Source organism: Syngnathoides biaculeatus, chromosome 10 (assembly GCF_019802595.1).
Source record: "Syngnathoides biaculeatus isolate LvHL_M chromosome 10, ASM1980259v1, whole genome shotgun sequence".
NCBI lineage: Eukaryota > Metazoa > Chordata > Actinopteri > Syngnathiformes > Syngnathidae > Syngnathoides > Syngnathoides biaculeatus.
In genome coordinates this window covers 29,957,504-29,976,616 of record NC_084649.1, presented here as the reverse complement: position 1 = coordinate 29,976,616, position 19,113 = coordinate 29,957,504, and the positions used below count along the sequence as shown (strand labels likewise).

At 40.5% G+C, this 19,113-nt stretch overlaps 1 protein-coding gene across 6 annotated transcripts in view; it reads left to right on the top strand.

Moving 5' to 3' along the window:
- Window positions 1–19,113, top strand: part of plxnb1b (plexin b1b) — a 190,650-nt gene that overhangs the window by 150,950 nt on the left and 20,587 nt on the right. For all 6 annotated transcript variants that reach the window (XR_009796996.1, XR_009796997.1, XR_009796998.1 and 3 more), the window contains exons 28-29: window positions 6,992–7,138; window positions 7,265–7,430. Coding sequence is in view for 3 of the 6 variants with exons in the window: in XM_061833950.1 (XP_061689934.1) it covers window positions 6,992–7,138; window positions 7,265–7,430 (313 nt within the window). In the remaining 3 variants the exon portion in view is untranslated. The remainder of the gene's footprint in view (window positions 1–6,991; window positions 7,139–7,264; window positions 7,431–19,113) is intronic.

Genomic DNA, 19,113 nt, shown 5'->3' with positions numbered 1-19,113 from the left:
CCTTTAAACTACATACAATCCAGGAAGTCTTGACACCCTTTCCACAATTCTTATTGGACTAGACTATCGCTCAAATGGGCATTAAAACTGCTCTAAATGCTCGACAGCTCTGCATCCTTGCACAACTTTGCACAGCTGTGAGTCCTTAGAAGAGAAAAAAAGTTCCTTGTCAATTGAATATCTGTTGTTGTTTGCACTTAACATGTATAGCGTACTTGGGCTGGAACGCGTTAGGAGTTAGTCAGTTTGGTTAGGTTAGGTTACTACCGGAGAAAAATTCCTTATGTGTTGTTACCTACTTGGCTAATCAAGCTGATTTTGTCACAGTCCCGACAGTGAAGCATGTTGGCGGCAGCATCAGGTGCCGGAATAGGACAACTGGTTATATACATAGGAAAGATGAATGCGACCAAACTAAAACCCTTTCTAGAGCGCTCAGGATTTCAGACTGGGACAAAGTTTCACCTTCCAATAAGACAATGAGTTTAAGCAGACAGCTAAAATAAGGATGGAGCTTCAGAACAGCTCTTTGACAGTTCCTGAATGGCCCAGCCAGAGGCCTGTCAAGGCCAATTGAGACCTGAAAATGCCTGTCCACCAATGTTCACAAACCAACCTAAGAAAACTGGCAAGGATCTGCAAGGAGGAATGACAAGATCCTTAAACCCAGTTGTAAAAAACTCGTTGCATCATTCCCAAAAAGACTTTGCTATATTATATACTACAGTGAAGAAAATAAGTATTTGAACATCGTGCTATATTCCAAGTTCTCCCACTTAAAAATCATGGAGGGGTCAGAAATTTTCATCGTAGGTGCGTGTCCACTGTGAGAGAGAGAGAACCTAAAAAGAAAAATCCAGAATTCACAATGTATGATTTTTTTTAACGATTTATTTGTGTGATACAGCTACATATAAGTATTTGAACACCTGTCTATCAGATAGAATTCTGACCCTCAAAGACCTGTTAGTCCGTCTTTAATTGTCACCTCCGCTCCATGTATTATCTTAAATCTGATGCACCTGTGTGAGGTCATTAGCTGCATAAAGACATCTGTCCACCCCATACGACTCAAACTTGTCACATGGCCATGATCAAAGAGCTGTGACAAGACACCAGAGACAAAATTGTACAACTCCACACAGCTGGAAAGGGCTATGGAGAAATTACCTAGCAGCTTGGTGAAAAAAGCTCCACTGTTGGAGCAACTACAGGAAACGTTTGACCTCTGTAATTGCAAACAAAGTCTACTGTACCAAATATTAACATTGATTTTCTTGGGTATTCAAATACTTATTTGCAGCTGTATCACACAAATAAATCGTTAAAAAAAATCATACATTGTGATTTCTGGATTTTCCTTTTTAGATTATCTCACAGAGTTGACATGCACCTACGATGAAAATTTCAGACCCTTCCAAGATTGCTAAATTGGAGAACTTACAATATAGCAGGCTGTTCAAATACCTATTTTCTTCACTGTATATGTATATTATATACATTAGCGCAAACGCCTCCTTCTACTAAATACTGAGGAAAGCATCTGAATACTTATACCTGCATGGTATTTCAGTTTTTCTGATTAAAATCTGCAAAAATTTTTTTGTCACTATGTGTTGCTATGTATAAAGTGGTGCCTCGGTTCTCGACCACAATCCATTCCAGAAGGCCGGTTGAAAAGCGAAACGTTCAAAATCCAAAGCGCGTTTTGCCATTACAATAGAAATAATGTGTTCCAAGCCTAAAAAAAAATTTTAAAGCATTTGTTTAGCTTTTCCTAACAATAAACTACATACAAATACATGTAGTTTAAATTTAGTAGCTTCTTTCGGGTTGTCCCGTTAGGGGTCGCCACAGGATGACATCTCAGATGAACGGTTATATTTGTTTTCCACAGTTTTTACGCTGGATGCCCTTCCTGATGCAACCCCTCTTGGGGAGTAGAGGCCCCAGTGAGATAAAAAATCACGACCCCCTGGTTTACCAAACCAATGCTCTCACCACTTAGCTGTGGGGCCTCTATGTATAGTGTAAATACTTATATAATTAAATCATTTAAGAAATATATTTTTTGCTTAAAATTTATGCTTTAGTAGTAGAGTATGCTAGGCTGGGAGTGCATTGCTGTATCTTTAGCGACTCGGCCCCATCCCTGCCTTGTAAACCTTTTTTTTTTATTAACAAAACGAGCAATAATGAGGGGGAGAAAAACCAGACAAATTGTTTTTTATTTGCACAGGAAGTGACATTCAAAAAATGTAACTTACAACTAGAGGTAAGGTTAATGGAACAAGAGTCAAATGTCTTTTTAACAAAGAACGAATCTAATGTAGACTGTTTGTGCCATCTTTCGAGCACCTTTCTGAAGAAGTTCATAACAACGTGATTGAAATTTTGCAGTGTTCTGCAACATTCTGCTTTGTTAGGGTGATGAAGTTCGACAAAATTATGGATGTCGTTTGGTGCAGATAGCTTTTATATCTGCACTTGAGACATCTTTACTGCCTTGAGCCTCATCAGACGACATCTCCTCCTCCAACGTCTTCTTCTGCTCCTCCTGAAGGTGTAGGAGTTCCTCAGTAGTGAGCTCAACACGATTCTCCTCCAGCAGGTCCTCAACATCATCGGTGTTCATCGCCAAACTGAGATTTTGCCCAATTGTCACAATTTCATGGATGAGTTCACAATCCTGTGAAGACCCCATGTCGCCATCAGCAGCTGTTTAAGGCCCTGCAACAGCTGCAAGACCTTCAAAGTCACATTTGGGCCACAATTTCTTCCATGCAGAGTTCATGGTCCTATGTGTCACCTTGCTCCAAGCTTTTTCGACGATGATGATGCAGTAGTAAATGTTGAAATGATTTTTCCAAAAATCATGAAGGCTTAACTGGGTGTCACTCATCACCTCGAAGCATCTTTGGAACAATACTTTTGAATACAAATTCTTGAAATTGGCGATGACTTGCTAGTCCGTGGGCTAAATCAAGGGCGTCGTGTTTGGAGGAAGAAACTTGACTTTGATGAATTCAAATTAATCTGCTAAATCATCCTCCAAACCTGCGCGCATTGTCCATAAGCAGAAGGCAGCGTAAGGGCAGGGTTTTCTCCTCCAAATAGGCCTTCACGGTCAGGGCAAGCACCTCATGCACCCACTCGGTAAAAAATTGCCGGGTCAGCCAAGCCTTGGAGTTGGACCTCCACATAACAGGCAATGTACGCTTCATAATGTTGTTCTGATTGAATGCACAGGATTCTCAGAATGGTACACTAGCAGCGGCTTGATCTTACAATCACCGCTAGCAATACCACATAAAAGAAGCGTAATTCTCTGGCTTCTGGCCTGGCATCGACTTTTCCTCCTGCGTGATTTACAGTGAAGAAAATAAGTATTTCAACACTCTACTATATTACTAGTTCTCCCACTTAGAAATCATGGAGAGGTCTGAAATTTTCATCGTTGGTGCATGTCCACTTTGAGAGAGATAATCTAAAAAGAAAAATCCAGAAATCACAATGTATGATTTTTTTTTAATGATTTATTTGTATGATACAGCTGCAAATAAGTATTTGAACACCTGAGAAAACCAATGTTAATATTTGGTATAGTAGCCTTTTTTTGCAATTACAGAGGGTAATATTGCTCAATAGGAAGAAAAAAAGTCACTACTGGGACACATCCACGTGCAAAGGAGTGTCTGGGTCAACTGGTTGCATTGCACGCATCACATCTTTTCCGATTTTTTGTTCGGGGGTGTGTTCGAATTCATAACAAATTGTCGTGGGTCAGCTGGTCAGGGCATTTGAATACCCATTTTCGTTCGAAAACCAGAGCAAAATAATCTCGAAATTTTCATTCAGAAAACGATCTGTACGAAAACAGAGACGTTCAAAAACTGAGGTACCACTGTACATTATAGAGGGAAAACAATTAACTTGAACACACTCTTTTGGATATGTATTTCCTATTTCATGCTTCAGAAGGAAACTTGGCAGGACAGAGGCAGCTGCATGCATGAGGTGTATTCAGGGACACTGTATGAATGTGTGTTATTGCGTTTTGTAATACAAGTTTTAAAAATGGATTACTGGGAAAGTTATTACTTTTTCAGAATCCTTTAGTTAAAACCCTGTCCGCTCATGAGGTGCGACGGTGGCGCGGCTATAAAGCTTTGTCCTCACAGATCTAAGGTCCCAGGTTCAATCCTGGCCCCGCCTGTGTGGAGTTCTCCCCATGCATGGGTTTTCTCCGGGCACTCTGGTTTCATCACAAAAATATGCAACATTAATTGGACATTCTAAAATTTGCCCGTAGGTGAGATTGTGAGTGCGGCTGTTTTTATTGATGTGCAATGCGATTGGGTGCCAACCAGTTCAAGGTGTACCCTGCCTCCTGCCCGTTGACAGCTGGGATAGGCTCCAGCACTCATGCGACCCTCGTGAGTAGAAGCAGCTAAGAAAATGGATGGATGGAGAAATGATATGATGATATGACATGAAATGATTTTTTTAGACTAGTCATTAAAAAAAAAAATGTTCAGGCAACACAAATTTCCTCATGTTTTTGAGACTATGGAAGGAAAGCTGTCTACTGGACTGAATGGTTGTAAACAACAAGGAATTTACAATGAAGAAAAAAGGTATTTAAACACCCTGCTATATTGCAAGTTCTCCCAATTAGAAATCATGGAGGGGTCTGACATTTTCATCGTAGGTGCATGGCCACTGTGAGAGAGATAATCTAAAAAGAAAAATCCAGAAATCACAATGTATGATATATATATATTTTTTTTTAGCCATTTATTTTTGTGATACAGAGCCAAATAAGTATTTGAACACCTGAGAAAACCAATGTTAATGTTTGGGACAGTAGCCTTTCTTTGCAATTACAGAGGTCCTGTAGTTGTTCATCAGGTTTGCACACACTGCAGGAGGGATTTTCGACCACTTCTCCACACAGATCCTCTATAGATCAGACAGGTTTCTGGGATGTCACTGAGAAACACGGGTTTCAGCTCCCAAAGATTTTCTGTTGGGTTTAGGTCTGGAGACTGCCTAGGCCACGCCAGAACCTTGATACGCTTCTTACGGAGCCACTCCTTAGTTTTCCTGGCTGTGTGCTTCAGGTCATTGTCATGTTGAAGGATCCAGCCACGACCCATCTTTAATGCTCTGACTGAGGGAAAGAGGTTGATCCCCAAAATCTCACAATACATGGCTGCGGTCATCCTCTCCTGAATGCAGTGCATTCGTCCTGTCCCATTTGTAGAAAAACACCCCCAAACCATGATACTACTACCTCCCTGCTTCACAGTAGGCATGGTGTTCTTGGGATGGAACTCATCTTTCGTGTTCCTCCAAACACAGTTGGTGGAATTATGACCAAAAAGTTCCATTTTGGTCTCATATCACCCCAAAGCTTTCTCCCATAACTCCTTTGTATCATCCAAATGGTCATTGGCAAACTCAAGACGGGCCTTGACATGCACTGGTTTAAGCAGGGGAACCTTTGGTGCCATGCATGATTTCAAACCACGACGTCTTAGTGTATTACCAACAGTCACCTTGGAAACGGTGGTCCCAGCTCTTTTCAGGTCATTGACCAAGTCCTGTCGTGTAGTCCTGGGCTGATTCCTCACTTTTGTAAGGATCACTGAGACCCCACGAGGTGATATCTTGCATGGGGCTATATTCTGATTGAGATTGACAGTCATGTTTAGCTTCTTCCATTTTCTAATGATTGCTCCAACAGCGGACCTTTTTTTCACCAAGCTGCTTGGCAATTTCTCCGTAGCCCTTTCCAGCTATGTGGAGTTGTAAGATTTGGTCTCTGGTGTCTTTGGACAGCTCTTTGGTCTTGGCCATGTTACAAGTTTGAGTCTGACTGATTGTATGGGGTGGACAGGTGTCTTTATGCAGCTAACAACCTCACACAGGTGCATCTAATTCAGGATAATACGTGGAGTGGATGTGGACTTTTAAAGGTGGACTAACAGGTCTTTGAGGGTCAGAATTTTAGCTGGTAGACAGGTGTTCAAATACTTATTTGCAGCTGTATCACACAAATAAATCTATAAAAAAATCATACATTGTGAGCTCTGGATTTTTCTTTTTGGATTCTTTCTCTCACAGTAGACATGCACCAAGGATGAAAATTTCAGACCCCTCCATGATTTCTAAGTGAGAGAACTTGCAATAAAGCAGGGTGTTCAAACACATATTTTCTTCACTGTATATGGTAGTATTTTGAGGGTAATAGCTCGTCAGCTATTTTCCAGCTTCCTCCCAGCATGGGAGGAAGAAAAAAAAAACTATGATTAGACTAGACTAGATTTTGGACAGGTGATCTTGTTCAAAGATGAACTGAACTAATTTATTTTTTGAACAATTAACTGAACTTTGAACTAGTTTGCATAGAAAATGAACTTTCCCAACACTGATCCTGTATTATCCATACATCAGTCCCCTTTCTGAGCTGCTTATCCTCACAAGGGTTGCAGGAGTGCTGGAGCCTGGCCCAGCCCTCTTTGGGCAGGAGGCAGGGTACACCCTGAACTGGTTGCCGGCCAATTGCAGAGCACACAACAATTCACAATTACAACCATTCACACTCACATTTACACCTATGGGCAATTTAGCGTTTTCAATTAATGTGCCATAGGTGTTTTTGGGATGTGGGAGAAAACCGGCGTCCCTCGAGAAAACCCATCCAGGCACTGGGAGAACACACAAACTCCACACAGGTGGAGTCGGGATTGGAACTGGATTATTTTACATTTAAAATATATATATTTCGCAGGTAAAAAAAAGTAAATCTCCATGATCTCATTAGAGCCAGTCATCTATTTGCCTTTCCAACTGTTGATTGTTAATTTACATAAAAATAGTAAGCATTAGCTTCACACTAAGCAAAGCAGGTGGGATTCATTACATTATAGTTCATTAGGTTTTTGATTGAAGGAATGAAAAGTAAAGTGTGTCTTTGTTTTTACAGGACTCAGCAGGGGAGTGCCTTTACATGCTTTTCAGGGCAATCAAGCACCAGGTGGATAAAGGACCAGTTGATGCTGTAACTGGCAAGGCCAAATACACACTCAATGACAACCGCTTGCTAAGAGAGGACGTGGAGTACAAGACCTTGGTGAGCAGGAATGATCCTACTTCATGATTCTATTTAAGGTTACCTCAACATGCACGTCTTTAGAAATGTTCCAGGAGGCAGAAGTGTTTGAGCAATTTTTATCCTTATTTTTTTCTGTTTTTGTAGACACTTAATGTACTGGTCCAGGGTGGAGGAATCAATGACTGCCAGCCACTACCCTCAAAAGTGCTGGATTGTGACACCATCACACAGGTGAAAGAGAAGTTGTTGGATCAGGTGTACAAAGGCATCTCTTTCTCTTACCGACCGCATACAGATTCAGTGGACCTGGGTGAGAATACACTGCTTTATCCTTACATATTCTCTCATTCCATATATATTCTAAAATTAACATTGGGAACTTAAGTTCGTATCACATTATATACCTTTTTTCTTCAAAAATGTTAAAATTCATTGTGGTTTAGATTTCACTTGGAGCATCAAAAATTGTCTAGAGTGTGGTCCATATTGACCTTCCATCGATCTGCCTCGATATGTCTGCTAAACAAATCCGACAAACATGGATGTGATATGGTGTTCATTCACTAATAATAGAAACACTATAGAGTTTAATCATTTGCTGGAATCACAACATAGATTATACTAACAAATCAACAGAGGTTCTTTCAGGTGTTATTTCACTAAAAAAGAATTCCACCGGACTACTCGACAGGAGCACAAGCTTCCTCATTTTCACACATTCTGTCATTCCCTTTTCTGTCCTATCACATCTGTTATTCTTGGTTAGTTATTGCATGTTCTCACCTCAAAGCTGAGGAAAGTTTCTGTGTAACTGGAAGTGGTGTATGGGTGTACTGGACAATGCCAAAGCTCATGCAAATTAGCGTGTGTTTTTTTTTTTTCTGTACATTGAGTTCATATGTTTGATTTTGACTCACCCTTTTTATGCAATTATCATGGAGGATTTTGTTATAACTTTATAATATTGGAGGAAGTTACCATCTCTAAATTTAGATTACTGCATAAGATTTCATGTAACATGAATGCATGGATTTTGTGGTTTCTTGGGATTTTCACCAAGTTGATAAAGTGGCAGCAGTAATTATATTCTGAAAGCAATTGGGGTGTTGGAGCCTTTTGCCCAAAAACTGGATGTCTGAAGGTTTGGTGCTATTGCTGTTTCAGTCAAGATCGTTGTTCAACATTTGTATGTAACCATCTAATGATTGAGTCAAGTCAAAAGTCTTGAGGGTCATGAAGATGTTTTTTGGCAAATATGAGAAAAGCCTTTGTAATCTTTGCAGTGTTTTTTTTTTTTCCTGGAAACTGTCCCCTGGGTGCCATTTTGGGCCACTATCTTTCTTGTGGTAGAGTCCAACCAGTGAGGCCTGCAGGTCTTTAGATGTTGTTGGAGGTTCTTTTGTGACTTCCTGGATGAGCCGTCGTTGCACTTTTGGAGTAATTTTAGATGGTCGTCCACTCCTGGGAAGGGTTAGGGTTGTGTGTTGTGTGTGTGTGATTTCTTGATTTAAGAGGAAGCAATCACTTTTTCACAGAGGGTTGGAAAGGTTAGTATTTTTTGTGCCTAAATAAATTGAATTATTTGAAAACTGCATTTTGTGTTTCCGTGGGTTGTCTCTGAGTGATATTAAAAATAGTTTGATGTGAAACCTTTGTGTGTGATAGATATGCAAAAACATCATGAAGGAGGTGAATACTTTTTCATGGCACTGTATCTAGCTGAAAAGGTCTAATCGGAATTTTAATCCATCCATCCATTTTCTGATCTGGTTATCCCCACAAGGGGCATGAGAGTGCTGGAACTTTTCCCAGCTATTCTCGGGGAGGAGGCAGTGTATACCCTGAACTGTTCAGTCAATTGCACACCACATACTGTATAAACAAACAAGCATTCACACTCACATTCACACCTACAGGCAATTAATGTTCAGTTAACCTACCATGCATGTGTTTGGGATTTGGGAAGAAACCGCAGTGCCCAGAGAAAACCCAACCAGGCACTGGGAGAACCTGCAAACTCCACACAGGCAGGACTGGCATACGAACCTCGGCCCTTAGAATGTGAGGCAAGCTCTGTAACCGCTGTGCTGCCAGAATTTACAACAACATCCACACAATGTAAGAATAGCTGCAAACACAGCTATAGAAACTAGGACAGAGAACACAGAGTTTTTAGATTTGCCAATTTTTTTTTCCCACCACTCAGACCAAGCTGATGTGTTCACGCCAGAGTACTCCTTTATCTTGTGGTTCAGGGTGCGGAGGCCTTGAATGGCCCTTGTGAGTGACCCAACAGGTGCTGTGTTATTTGGAATATATGTACAACACTGGATACCGAACATTGAGCAAACGCCACCCTTCTTGGCCAGGAGCATGTCGACCGCGATGCTGTTCTGGAACGCCATGAGTGACGTTGCGGCTAGTTGTTCTCTTATGGCAATAAAGCCTGCTTCCATATAGTGACCTAGTTTCTGTACATTGTAATGTATGTAGTTGATTTTGTCAACGTTTCTTATATGGGGGTTACAGTGTCTTGTGAAAGTATCCGCCCCCTTGAACTTTTCAAACTTTCGCCACGTTTCAGGCTTCAAACATAAACATAATATAAGATTAATATTTTTTTGTCAAGAATCAACAACAAGTGAGACACATTCGTGAAATGGAACAGAATTTATTGGATATTTCAAACTTTTTTAAATAAAAACCTGAAAAGTGGGGTGTACAATATTATTCAGCCCCCTTGCATTAATACTTTGTAGCGCCACCTTTTGCTGCACTTACAGCTGGAAGTTGCTTGGGGTGTGTGAGTTTTGCACATCGAGAGAGTGAAATTCTTGCTCATTCTTCCTTGTAAAACAGCTCAAGCTCAGTGAGGTTGGATGGAGAGCGTTTGTGAACAGCAGTCTTCAGTTCTGCCCACAGTTTCCCGAATGGTTTCAGGTCTGGACTTAGACTTTGCCATTCCAACACCTGGATACGTTTATTTGTGAACCATTCCATTGTAGATTTCGCTTTGTTTTGGATCATTGTCCTGTTGAAAGATTAATTTCCGTCTCAGTCTCAGGTCTTTTGCAGACTCCGACAGGTTTTCTTCCAGAATGGTCCTGTCTTTGGCTCCATTCATCTTCCCTGTCCCTGCTGAAGAAAAGCAGTCCCACACTATAAGGCTGCCCTCACCATGTTTGACAGTGGGGATGGTGTGTTCAGGGTGATGAACTGTGTTGCTTTTACGCGAAACATATCGTTTTGCATTGTGGCCAAAAAGTTCGATTTTGGTTTCATACTACCAGAGTACCTTCTTCCACGTTTGGTATGTCTCCCAGGTGGCTTGTGACAAACTTTAAACAAGATTTATAATGGATATCTTTGAAAAATGGCTTTCTTATTGCCACTCTTCCATAAAGGCCAGATTTGTGCAGTGTACGACTGATTGTTGTCCTATGGACAGAGTCTCCCACCTCAGCTGTCGATCTCTGCAGTTCATCCAGAGTGATCATGGGCCTCATACCTGCATCTCTGATCAGTTTTTTTCCTTGTTCGAGGTGAAAATTTAGAGGGACGGCCGGGTCTTAGTAGACTTGTAGTGGTCTGATACTCCTTCCATTTCAATATGATTGCTTGCACAGTGCTCCTTGAAATGTTTCAAGCTTTGGAAGTCTTTTTGTATCCAAATCCGGCTTTAAACTTCACCACAAGAGTATCTAGGACCTGCATATGTTCTTTGGTCTTTATGATGCTCTCTGCACTTGAAACATAATCCTGAGACTATCACAGAGCCGGTGCATTTATACAGAGACTTGATTACACACAGGTCCATTCTATTTATCATCATCAATCAACAATCGATTATTGATAGATCCTGACTGAACTTCTGGAGTGAGTCAAACTAAAGAGGGCGAATAATATTGCACACCCCATTTTTCAGGTTTTTATCTGTTAAAAAAGTATAAAATATCCAATAAATTTCATTCCACTTCACTATTGTGTCCCACTTGTCGATTCGTGGCAAAAAATGTAATTTTATATCTTTGAAATTTTATATCTTTAGCAGTTTAAAGCCTGAAATGTAGCAAAGTTTAAAAGCCTAAGGGGGCGGATACTTTCAAAGGATTTTCATGGCGGGAGTTACAAAAAGCTGTATACGTCAAAATCATGTTTTGTCGTGGGAAAAAAATGCATGGGTCCATGTCAGTTGCCGTTTTTTTTCATTAATAACATACTAAAAATCATGCATTTCATGACAGTGGCCCTTTAAATTTACCTGTATTATAAGGCCTATTTCTGTCTTTATCAAGGTCATTAGGTGTTTGTGATGCCGAGAATAACATGATTTTCCCCAGGAGAGGGTCCATCCGTTACCTTCATCCCCCACCAGGGTGTTCTACCTAGAGTCTTGTACATTATTTATCAGATACCATTTATTTGATTTATACCTTATTCCTTCTAGAGTCTCTTTGTTTGTGTGTTCAATTTGTTTGTGTGTTCAATTAGACTCAGCCAAGGAATTAAAATAGTGCTCAACTGATTCATTGGCAGGCACACATGGAGTCCTCCCCTCATGCCTCGGTGACTGCCGCATAGTTGTTTATCAATGTTATTTGAAATGAGGTTGCGCCTCTTTATTTGTGGTAGGGATAGTTGACTCAATATAATAATCGGTTCTATTATGATGTGTTTATGTTAGCTTTACAGTTGCCCAAAACGTACCATATGAACAAAAATGTCAGTACGGCTATAACCGTTGCAGCCCAACATGCTATCATACTATTTAGCCATTTTGAAGTCATGTCGACGAAGTCACCCCTAAATGAGTCAGGTGTCTTTTAAATCTTCACCAGCCTTCAGGTATTTTTAGATGCTATAAATTATGCTGGACTCTGCTCACCTTTCCCTTTGGGTGACTCAGCTGAGATGACCTTTTTATAATGTGTAAGGTGTATCCACGTGTTTCTTTCTGCTATTTTGTCCATGTCATTCAGCTAGTCCTCAATCTATGCCAGTGTTCAGGTAAAGCTGTGTGTACAGCCATAGGATGAATAGACAAATGGAAATAATAGTTATTAAAACACTGTTACTTGTTAAAAAAAAAATTCATTCTGATGGTGTAGTGGTACACACGGGCAAGCACTGTGGGATCGATTCCCGCTCAGCTCAGTGATGGTGTCGATATCTGCCCTGCGACTGGCTGGCGACCAGTTCGGGGTGAAGTCTGCTTGCCCAAAGTTAGCTGAAATATGCTCCAGCTCTCGCTCCGATTAGAGGCAGAGGGGTTGCATCTGGAAGGGTATCCGACATAAAGTCAAAATACTGTTACCGCCACACCACTGTGACAATGGCAAGAAAATGGTTTTACACATCAATACTGATAAATTTCCCAATTTCTTTCCAGTTCCTATCAATTTGATGCATGTGAAATTTCCTGGTGACACGTCATTAGAAAACAATGTTTTTTTGTTTTTCAAAAGAAGTTCATGGATACACAGAATCCCCCCCCGCCTTTTTTTTTTTTATTATCTATTATCTTTCATTATCAGGTAATAGCACTGGTATTTTGTGTACCCATGCAGACGACACAATCTTTTGAACAAGTTTTTGCTGCTTGTTTTACTATAAGGAGCCAATTAATATTTTGTCCGGAAATGCCTCTTGCGATTTGAAACTATTTTCCTACATCTAAATTAATGTTAAAATGAGCAGTCACTCCCGTTGACCTCAAAACTGTTTCAAAGGCAGGTTATTGTAGTTTGTGACCTGCACAAATCTACACGGGGAATTGAGGATTTTTGGAAGACATCAGCCCTAGATCCATTCACAGGTACACATATTGTCACACTTGCACCTCTCATGGCCTGGTTATTGTCACAAGAATGTGGTTTTACATTTACGCATCTGCCGTGTCATTTTAATGAACTCGAATTCAGTTTTTTTGCATGTCCATTTGTTTTTCTGGGACCTTGGGAGGTGCCCACAGGTACCAGTCAAACAAAAAAAAAAAAATAACAGCGTTTTCATCCAACACCTAACAGCAACATTTAACTGTTTAGTCGCCATTATGATAGCAGTCTCACTCCCCTAAATACCTGTCAGGTTGTTTTCTTCACCGGGTTGAGACGGAAGGGTTCTAAATACTTCTACCCCCTGTGTAACCGGACTACAGCTAGCTTGGTAGTGGGAATGAGAACAGCTATTTTACAAGTGGCCAATAAAAACAAATTCGTTTTTAGTATTAACAATGGTTTCAAAATCAATCAAGTTCTTAGAATCGACAAATTAACTCAAGTATTCCTTTTTGCTATTTTTAAAGCTGTTTGGGGTTGTTAACCCCTGAAAGGGACCTACCCACTTGTGTGACTTTTTTTTTTTCTTTATTATTCATCTATCTCTCACTGTGTGGAAAATTTTGGTAATTTATATGGTCTCCCAAACAGTGTTTTGAATGGAATGAGACCTGTCATGCTTGTGATGTATGTATAGTTTGACTCAATCTATCCATTATGTCCATGGTCTGTTTTTCTTCCATGCATTTCTCCAGTCTGTTCTTAATTGTACTGTTCATTCTCTCACTTTATGGATGCGAAGAACAGTGGTGTTTCAAGTTAATGTGGACAGAATCCTATTTTGTCGACCACTTTGTTTACAAAATGTGTTCAATTGGTATGATGTCTTTGTGTAATGGTTTAGCCACTGTTTGTGCATCAGGTTGTTTAATTAGGAATATTTCTACCCATTTTGAAAGAGCATGACTAAACAGTATTGTTTTCCCTCACTTTTGTTTAGTTCAATGAAGTCCATGTGTATTTTCTGAAATGGATATATAGTCTGAGGGAACTGACCACATTTTGGACGCACCCTGTGGATTATGTCGAGCACAGGTCAAACAAGGCCGCCAAAAATTTTTTGCATACAAGTTAAATCTATGGGTTGTGTAATGGCCTTGTACCAGGCCTACCCCCTCTTGAGACATGAGACTTCCCGTGTCTCAATATTGCCACCCACTTAAAATGATTTTTTGCTAGAATAGGTTTTGTATCTGTGCTGACATGAATCCCATTTTGTAATGTAGCACCTTTATTCTTCTACATTTTAGTTCTGCTGGTAAGCTTTGTTGTTGCTTTTTGTTTAACACATCATCTGAAAATATGTCTTAATTTGTTACATGGTCAACTAATCCCATCAAGGTTTTGACTACTACTTCTTTTGCTGTTTTATCTGCAAATGCATTTCCTAATGATACTTTGTCTGTATTTGATATGTTTCTTTTGGTAATTGAACTGCTATGAGCAAATTTTGTAGTAGCTCTGCATGTGTCACTGATTTCCCTGTGGTTGTCACTATTCCTCTATTTTTTCAGTATTGTCTGTGTAGATTGTGATCCCACTGTGAATACAGCAGCATCTGGTCTCAGATTGTTTAACACTGTCTAATAAGGTGGTTTTCTGTAGAGTTCAGTCGTCCCAGTACAAATCTGGTTCTTTTTCTGTCCAATCAGAAACATTTCATGCTACCTATACAAACTCTTCCATTCCTGTTTGTTTGCACAATGATCTTTGTGGTGGTGTCCATTCCTTGTGTAATGCATTTAGTTTATCAGTCAGTCTTGTTCCTGCCACCATGACTGATATACTATCTGAGTACAGATAATTAATCATGATTTTGTCTTTTGTGTGCTGTTATAAGTTTATAGTATCTTATACTACATAGTCACATGCAGTGAGTCACTTCCTATTTCATTTTGTGGTTGTTCAATCATGTCTCTAGCTGTTTGCAGCAAGAGATGTCCTGTTCTTGTGGGAGGTTTGTTTGGAATATCTCAGGTGTAATAATAGAGTGCTGGGTTTCTATTTTGTCAGACATTCAACTGTCCTCCCAGTAATTGCTTTTTTCTTTTTACTTCTATATTTCTTGTCAGAGAGGGAATTAAGCCCAGTCCTTCTCAAAAATCGATTGGGGCAAATTGGGAGCATGAGTTGTAACATTTTTTTATGGGAAGATGGCTGCTCTAGTCATGTAGTGGTGGGTGTTTTGTTTTTAGGGCAGTCACGTGAAATGTGACCTTTTTTCTCCACAACACCAGTAAGTAATTTATTTTTGATCAATTCGCGACCCCTTCCCATTACTCTTCCCCTGCATCTTGTTCGTCTGCTTAATGTATTGTTCCAGGCTGTGCAATCTATTTTTCACGACATATCAGGTCTTTCGGAAACATGTGAAGACTGAATCCATCCTCCCAAGTATTGAAGCAAAATCCAGCAACACAACGAGCCAGCATTTTGGCAAAAACGCAGAAAAAACAGCAAATTTCTCACCTGTACAAGAGGTAAATACACTCAATTCTGCAGCTGAAGTTTTGTGCCTAATACGTCAATTCTGGCTTTTTTTTCAACCCCCCCAAGCTCCACAGATTTTTATTGCTGTGAAATTTAAAAAATCTATATACAGCAACGTTCTGACGTGCTGTAAACAAAGATTCCAGACTATTTTTTGGGAGTTTTTAAAAAGTTTCTTTTTTAACAAATTTTAAATTTTTTTAAAACTAATTTTAATTTTTTTTGTGTCAGTGCCACAAAAGTACTTACCATTAATGCGACTTCTGGTGCTGCATGGTTTTGCTGATGGCTTTATAGTCTGTTTAATACGCTGTTAAATTAAGCTTCATGCAGACATTGAGATTTCCATCTGTTAATCGTGAACGTAATTCAATTTAATTTGCCATCATGATGAAAGTGAACAGTTCTTGCCGACAAAGGCATTTTATTTTATTTAGTTTTTATTGGTTTGATTACCTTGTCTGGATGCGAAGTTGTCAAAGCATTTTTTTGGCAACATCAACTAAAAATGCTTTGGCATACTCCTCATCTGTGAATTTAGACAAACAGCAGAACTGTCCCTCTCCACAAAGGCTGTCCATTCTTGTTGAAAACTTTGGTGGTACTCATATTTTTTTCTTTGACCTACCTTTGTCAAAACCATTTTCATAATTAGTTGTTCCGACCCAATCTGTCCTAGCCAGTGTACTTGGTGGAAGATGTTAGCGAGTGTCTCCTTCGAGAGTTACAGTACTGTTGACATGAAGTTTTTTACTTCAGCCTCTGGATTGTCAGTTGTATTCTTGAAAAAAACTGAAAAAGACGGGGTTATCCTGCATGCTACTTGACTGTAAGTCCGGCATTACGTCTTGGATTATTTTTTTTGTTTGTTTGTTTTCTTGAGAATTTCTACCTCTGTTGTCATCACTTTCATGGCTGACTGAGGTTTGGCATTGTCCTCTTTGACTTTTTGGTGCATGAACTCCAAGCTGTTTTTGAGCTCTTCATCTCTTGGTGTAATAGAGTGAGAAGTGATAGCTTCTTATCAGTGAAGGACGCGACTGGAATTATGTAATCGGGAGAGAAGAGTTGTGAGTCTTCACCACAAGTGGACGAGGTAGCTTTGCATCTTTTCGTCCTGGTAGGATCTAGTAGCTTGCATGATCTTGCTTTCACTGCAGATCACAATGTCATCTGCAAACAACATGGTCCAAGGAGATTCCAGTCTAACCTCATCTGTCAGCCTATCCATGACCACAGCAAACAGGAAGAGGTTCAGAGCTGATTGCTCATGCAGTCCCACCTCCACCTTAAATTTTTCTGTCACATCTACACCACACCTCTCCACTGTACTGCTCCCCTCATACATGTCCTGTACTATTCTAACATATTTCTCCGCCACACCCAACTTACGGATGTACAACCACAGTTCCTCTCTTGATACCCTGTCATTGGCTTTCTCTAGATCCACAAAGAGACAATGTAGCTCCTTTTGCCCTTCTCTTCTTTTCCACAAGCATCCTCAAAACAAATAATGCATCTGTTGTGCTCTTTCTAGGCATGAAACCATAGTGTTGCTCGCAGATACTTACTTCTGTTCTGACTCTACCCACCCCTACTCTTTCCCATAACTTCATTGTACGGCTCATCAACTTTATTTCTCTATAGTTCCCACTGCTCTGCAAATCGCCTTTGTTTTTAAAAATGGGAACTAGAACACTTTTCCTCCATTCTTCAGGTATACTCTCGCCCGTGAGTTTTCTGTTAAATAAGTTAGTAAAAAAACTCCACAGCCACCTCTCCTCCTCTTGTTTCCATACCTCCACAGGTATGTCATCAGGACCAATTGCCTTTCCATTTTTCATCCTCTTTCATGCAATTCTAACTTCCCCCTGACTCCATTCATCAACTTCTCAAAGTATTCTTTCCATCCATTTAGCACACTACTGGCACCAGTCAAAACATTTCCATCTCTATCTTTAATCACCCTTACCTGCTGCACATCCTTTGCAACTTTATCCCTCTGTCTGGACAACCTGCAGAGATCCTTTTCTCCTTCTTCAAATCAGGTCAAGTGTCATGCCTGTAAACATTCTAAAATAGATATTGTAATAAAAAATACACAACATTATTCACTTCAATGTCCATATGAAAAAATAAATATCACCAGAGAGTGCGTCATCCATGTGCAAAGTTACAGAAGTCTCATTCGACATCCAGCTGGTATCCATAATGCCTGCATTTTCTGTTCATTACGTCACACCGCGACATTCCCCATTGAAAACACGCTGTGCCACCTACGATGGGACATGGAAGCTCTTTTCAAAGAAGAGAACATCTCACAATCAAGTGAAGTGACTGGGGAAATATTACTCTACCGTTTCGAGCCATATTTAGATGATATGCGGATCACTTCTAACAACAGACTCCCAGACAGTATGTATGACAGTATTTAGCGTACTCAGGTGCGAGCGATGACAACGCCGTAAAGCCGCCCGGCCTTGCCCTGCGACGAGCCACCCGGCCCTGGCGCCGCGGTGAATCACCGCGGCCCGGCTCGGCGCCACAATGTGCCACCCCAGCTCGTCGCCGAAATGAGACACCTCACCTGGCGCCGCGACGAGCCACGCCGGGCTGGCTCGGCGCCACGATGTGGCACAGTTCGGCGCCTTGATGAGTCACCCTGGCCGAAGCCGTGATCGCGGCAGACGAGGCACCGACGGGGACATCGACACATTTAGAACCCCTGACTTATGTGCGCTGATCTTTTGTTACATTCTGAGAGGATTACATCCTCCCCAAACTATTATCTCTGGTGGAAAAAATGGATGGGTCCGTTCCGGCATCCTTTTTTTCCATTAATAAGGGTTAGTTACTAAAAATTATGGGTTTCAGGACAGTGGAACTTTAAAAATGGAAACTAGCACAATTTTCCTCCATTCTTCAGGGATCTTCTCACAAGCTACTATTCTGTTGAATAAATTGGTCACAAACTCCACAGCCACCTCTCCAAATTGCTTCCGTACCTCAAGTATGTCATCACAACTACCTGCCTTTCCATTTTTCATCCTCTTTAGTGCCTAACTTCCCCCTTACTAATCATTGCCACTCCCTGGTCCATCACAATTGCCTCTTCTACTCTTCCTTCTCTCTCATTTTCTTCATTAACTTCTAAAAGTATTATTTCCATCGATTTAGTACCCTACTGGCACCAGGCAACACATTTCCATCTCTATCCTTAATCACCCTTACCTGCTGCACATCCTTCCTATCACTATCCCTCTGTCTGGTCAACCTGTAGAGATACTTTTCTCCTTCTTTTGTGTCCAACCTGATGTACAGGTCATCATTAGCCACTTGTTTAGCCTTCACCACCTCTACCTTTGCCCAACGTGTTGCACTTATTCTTCACGAGCCTCTTCTGTGACTGCCTGTATTTTGGATTCCACCACCAAGTCACCTTCTCCCATTTCCGAACAGATGAAACACTAAGTACTCTTCTGCCTGTCTCTCTGATCACATTGGCTGTAGTGGTCTCGTCTTCTGGTAGCGTTAGGGATTTTAAAAAGTTATCAATAATAATCAGCCCTGTAATAAGATATATATTATATAGATTATTTTGAATTATACCCACCAAAAGTTAAGTCAGGGAAATTTTGCTGTCTCACGGTGTCAGAGCGAAGTTAG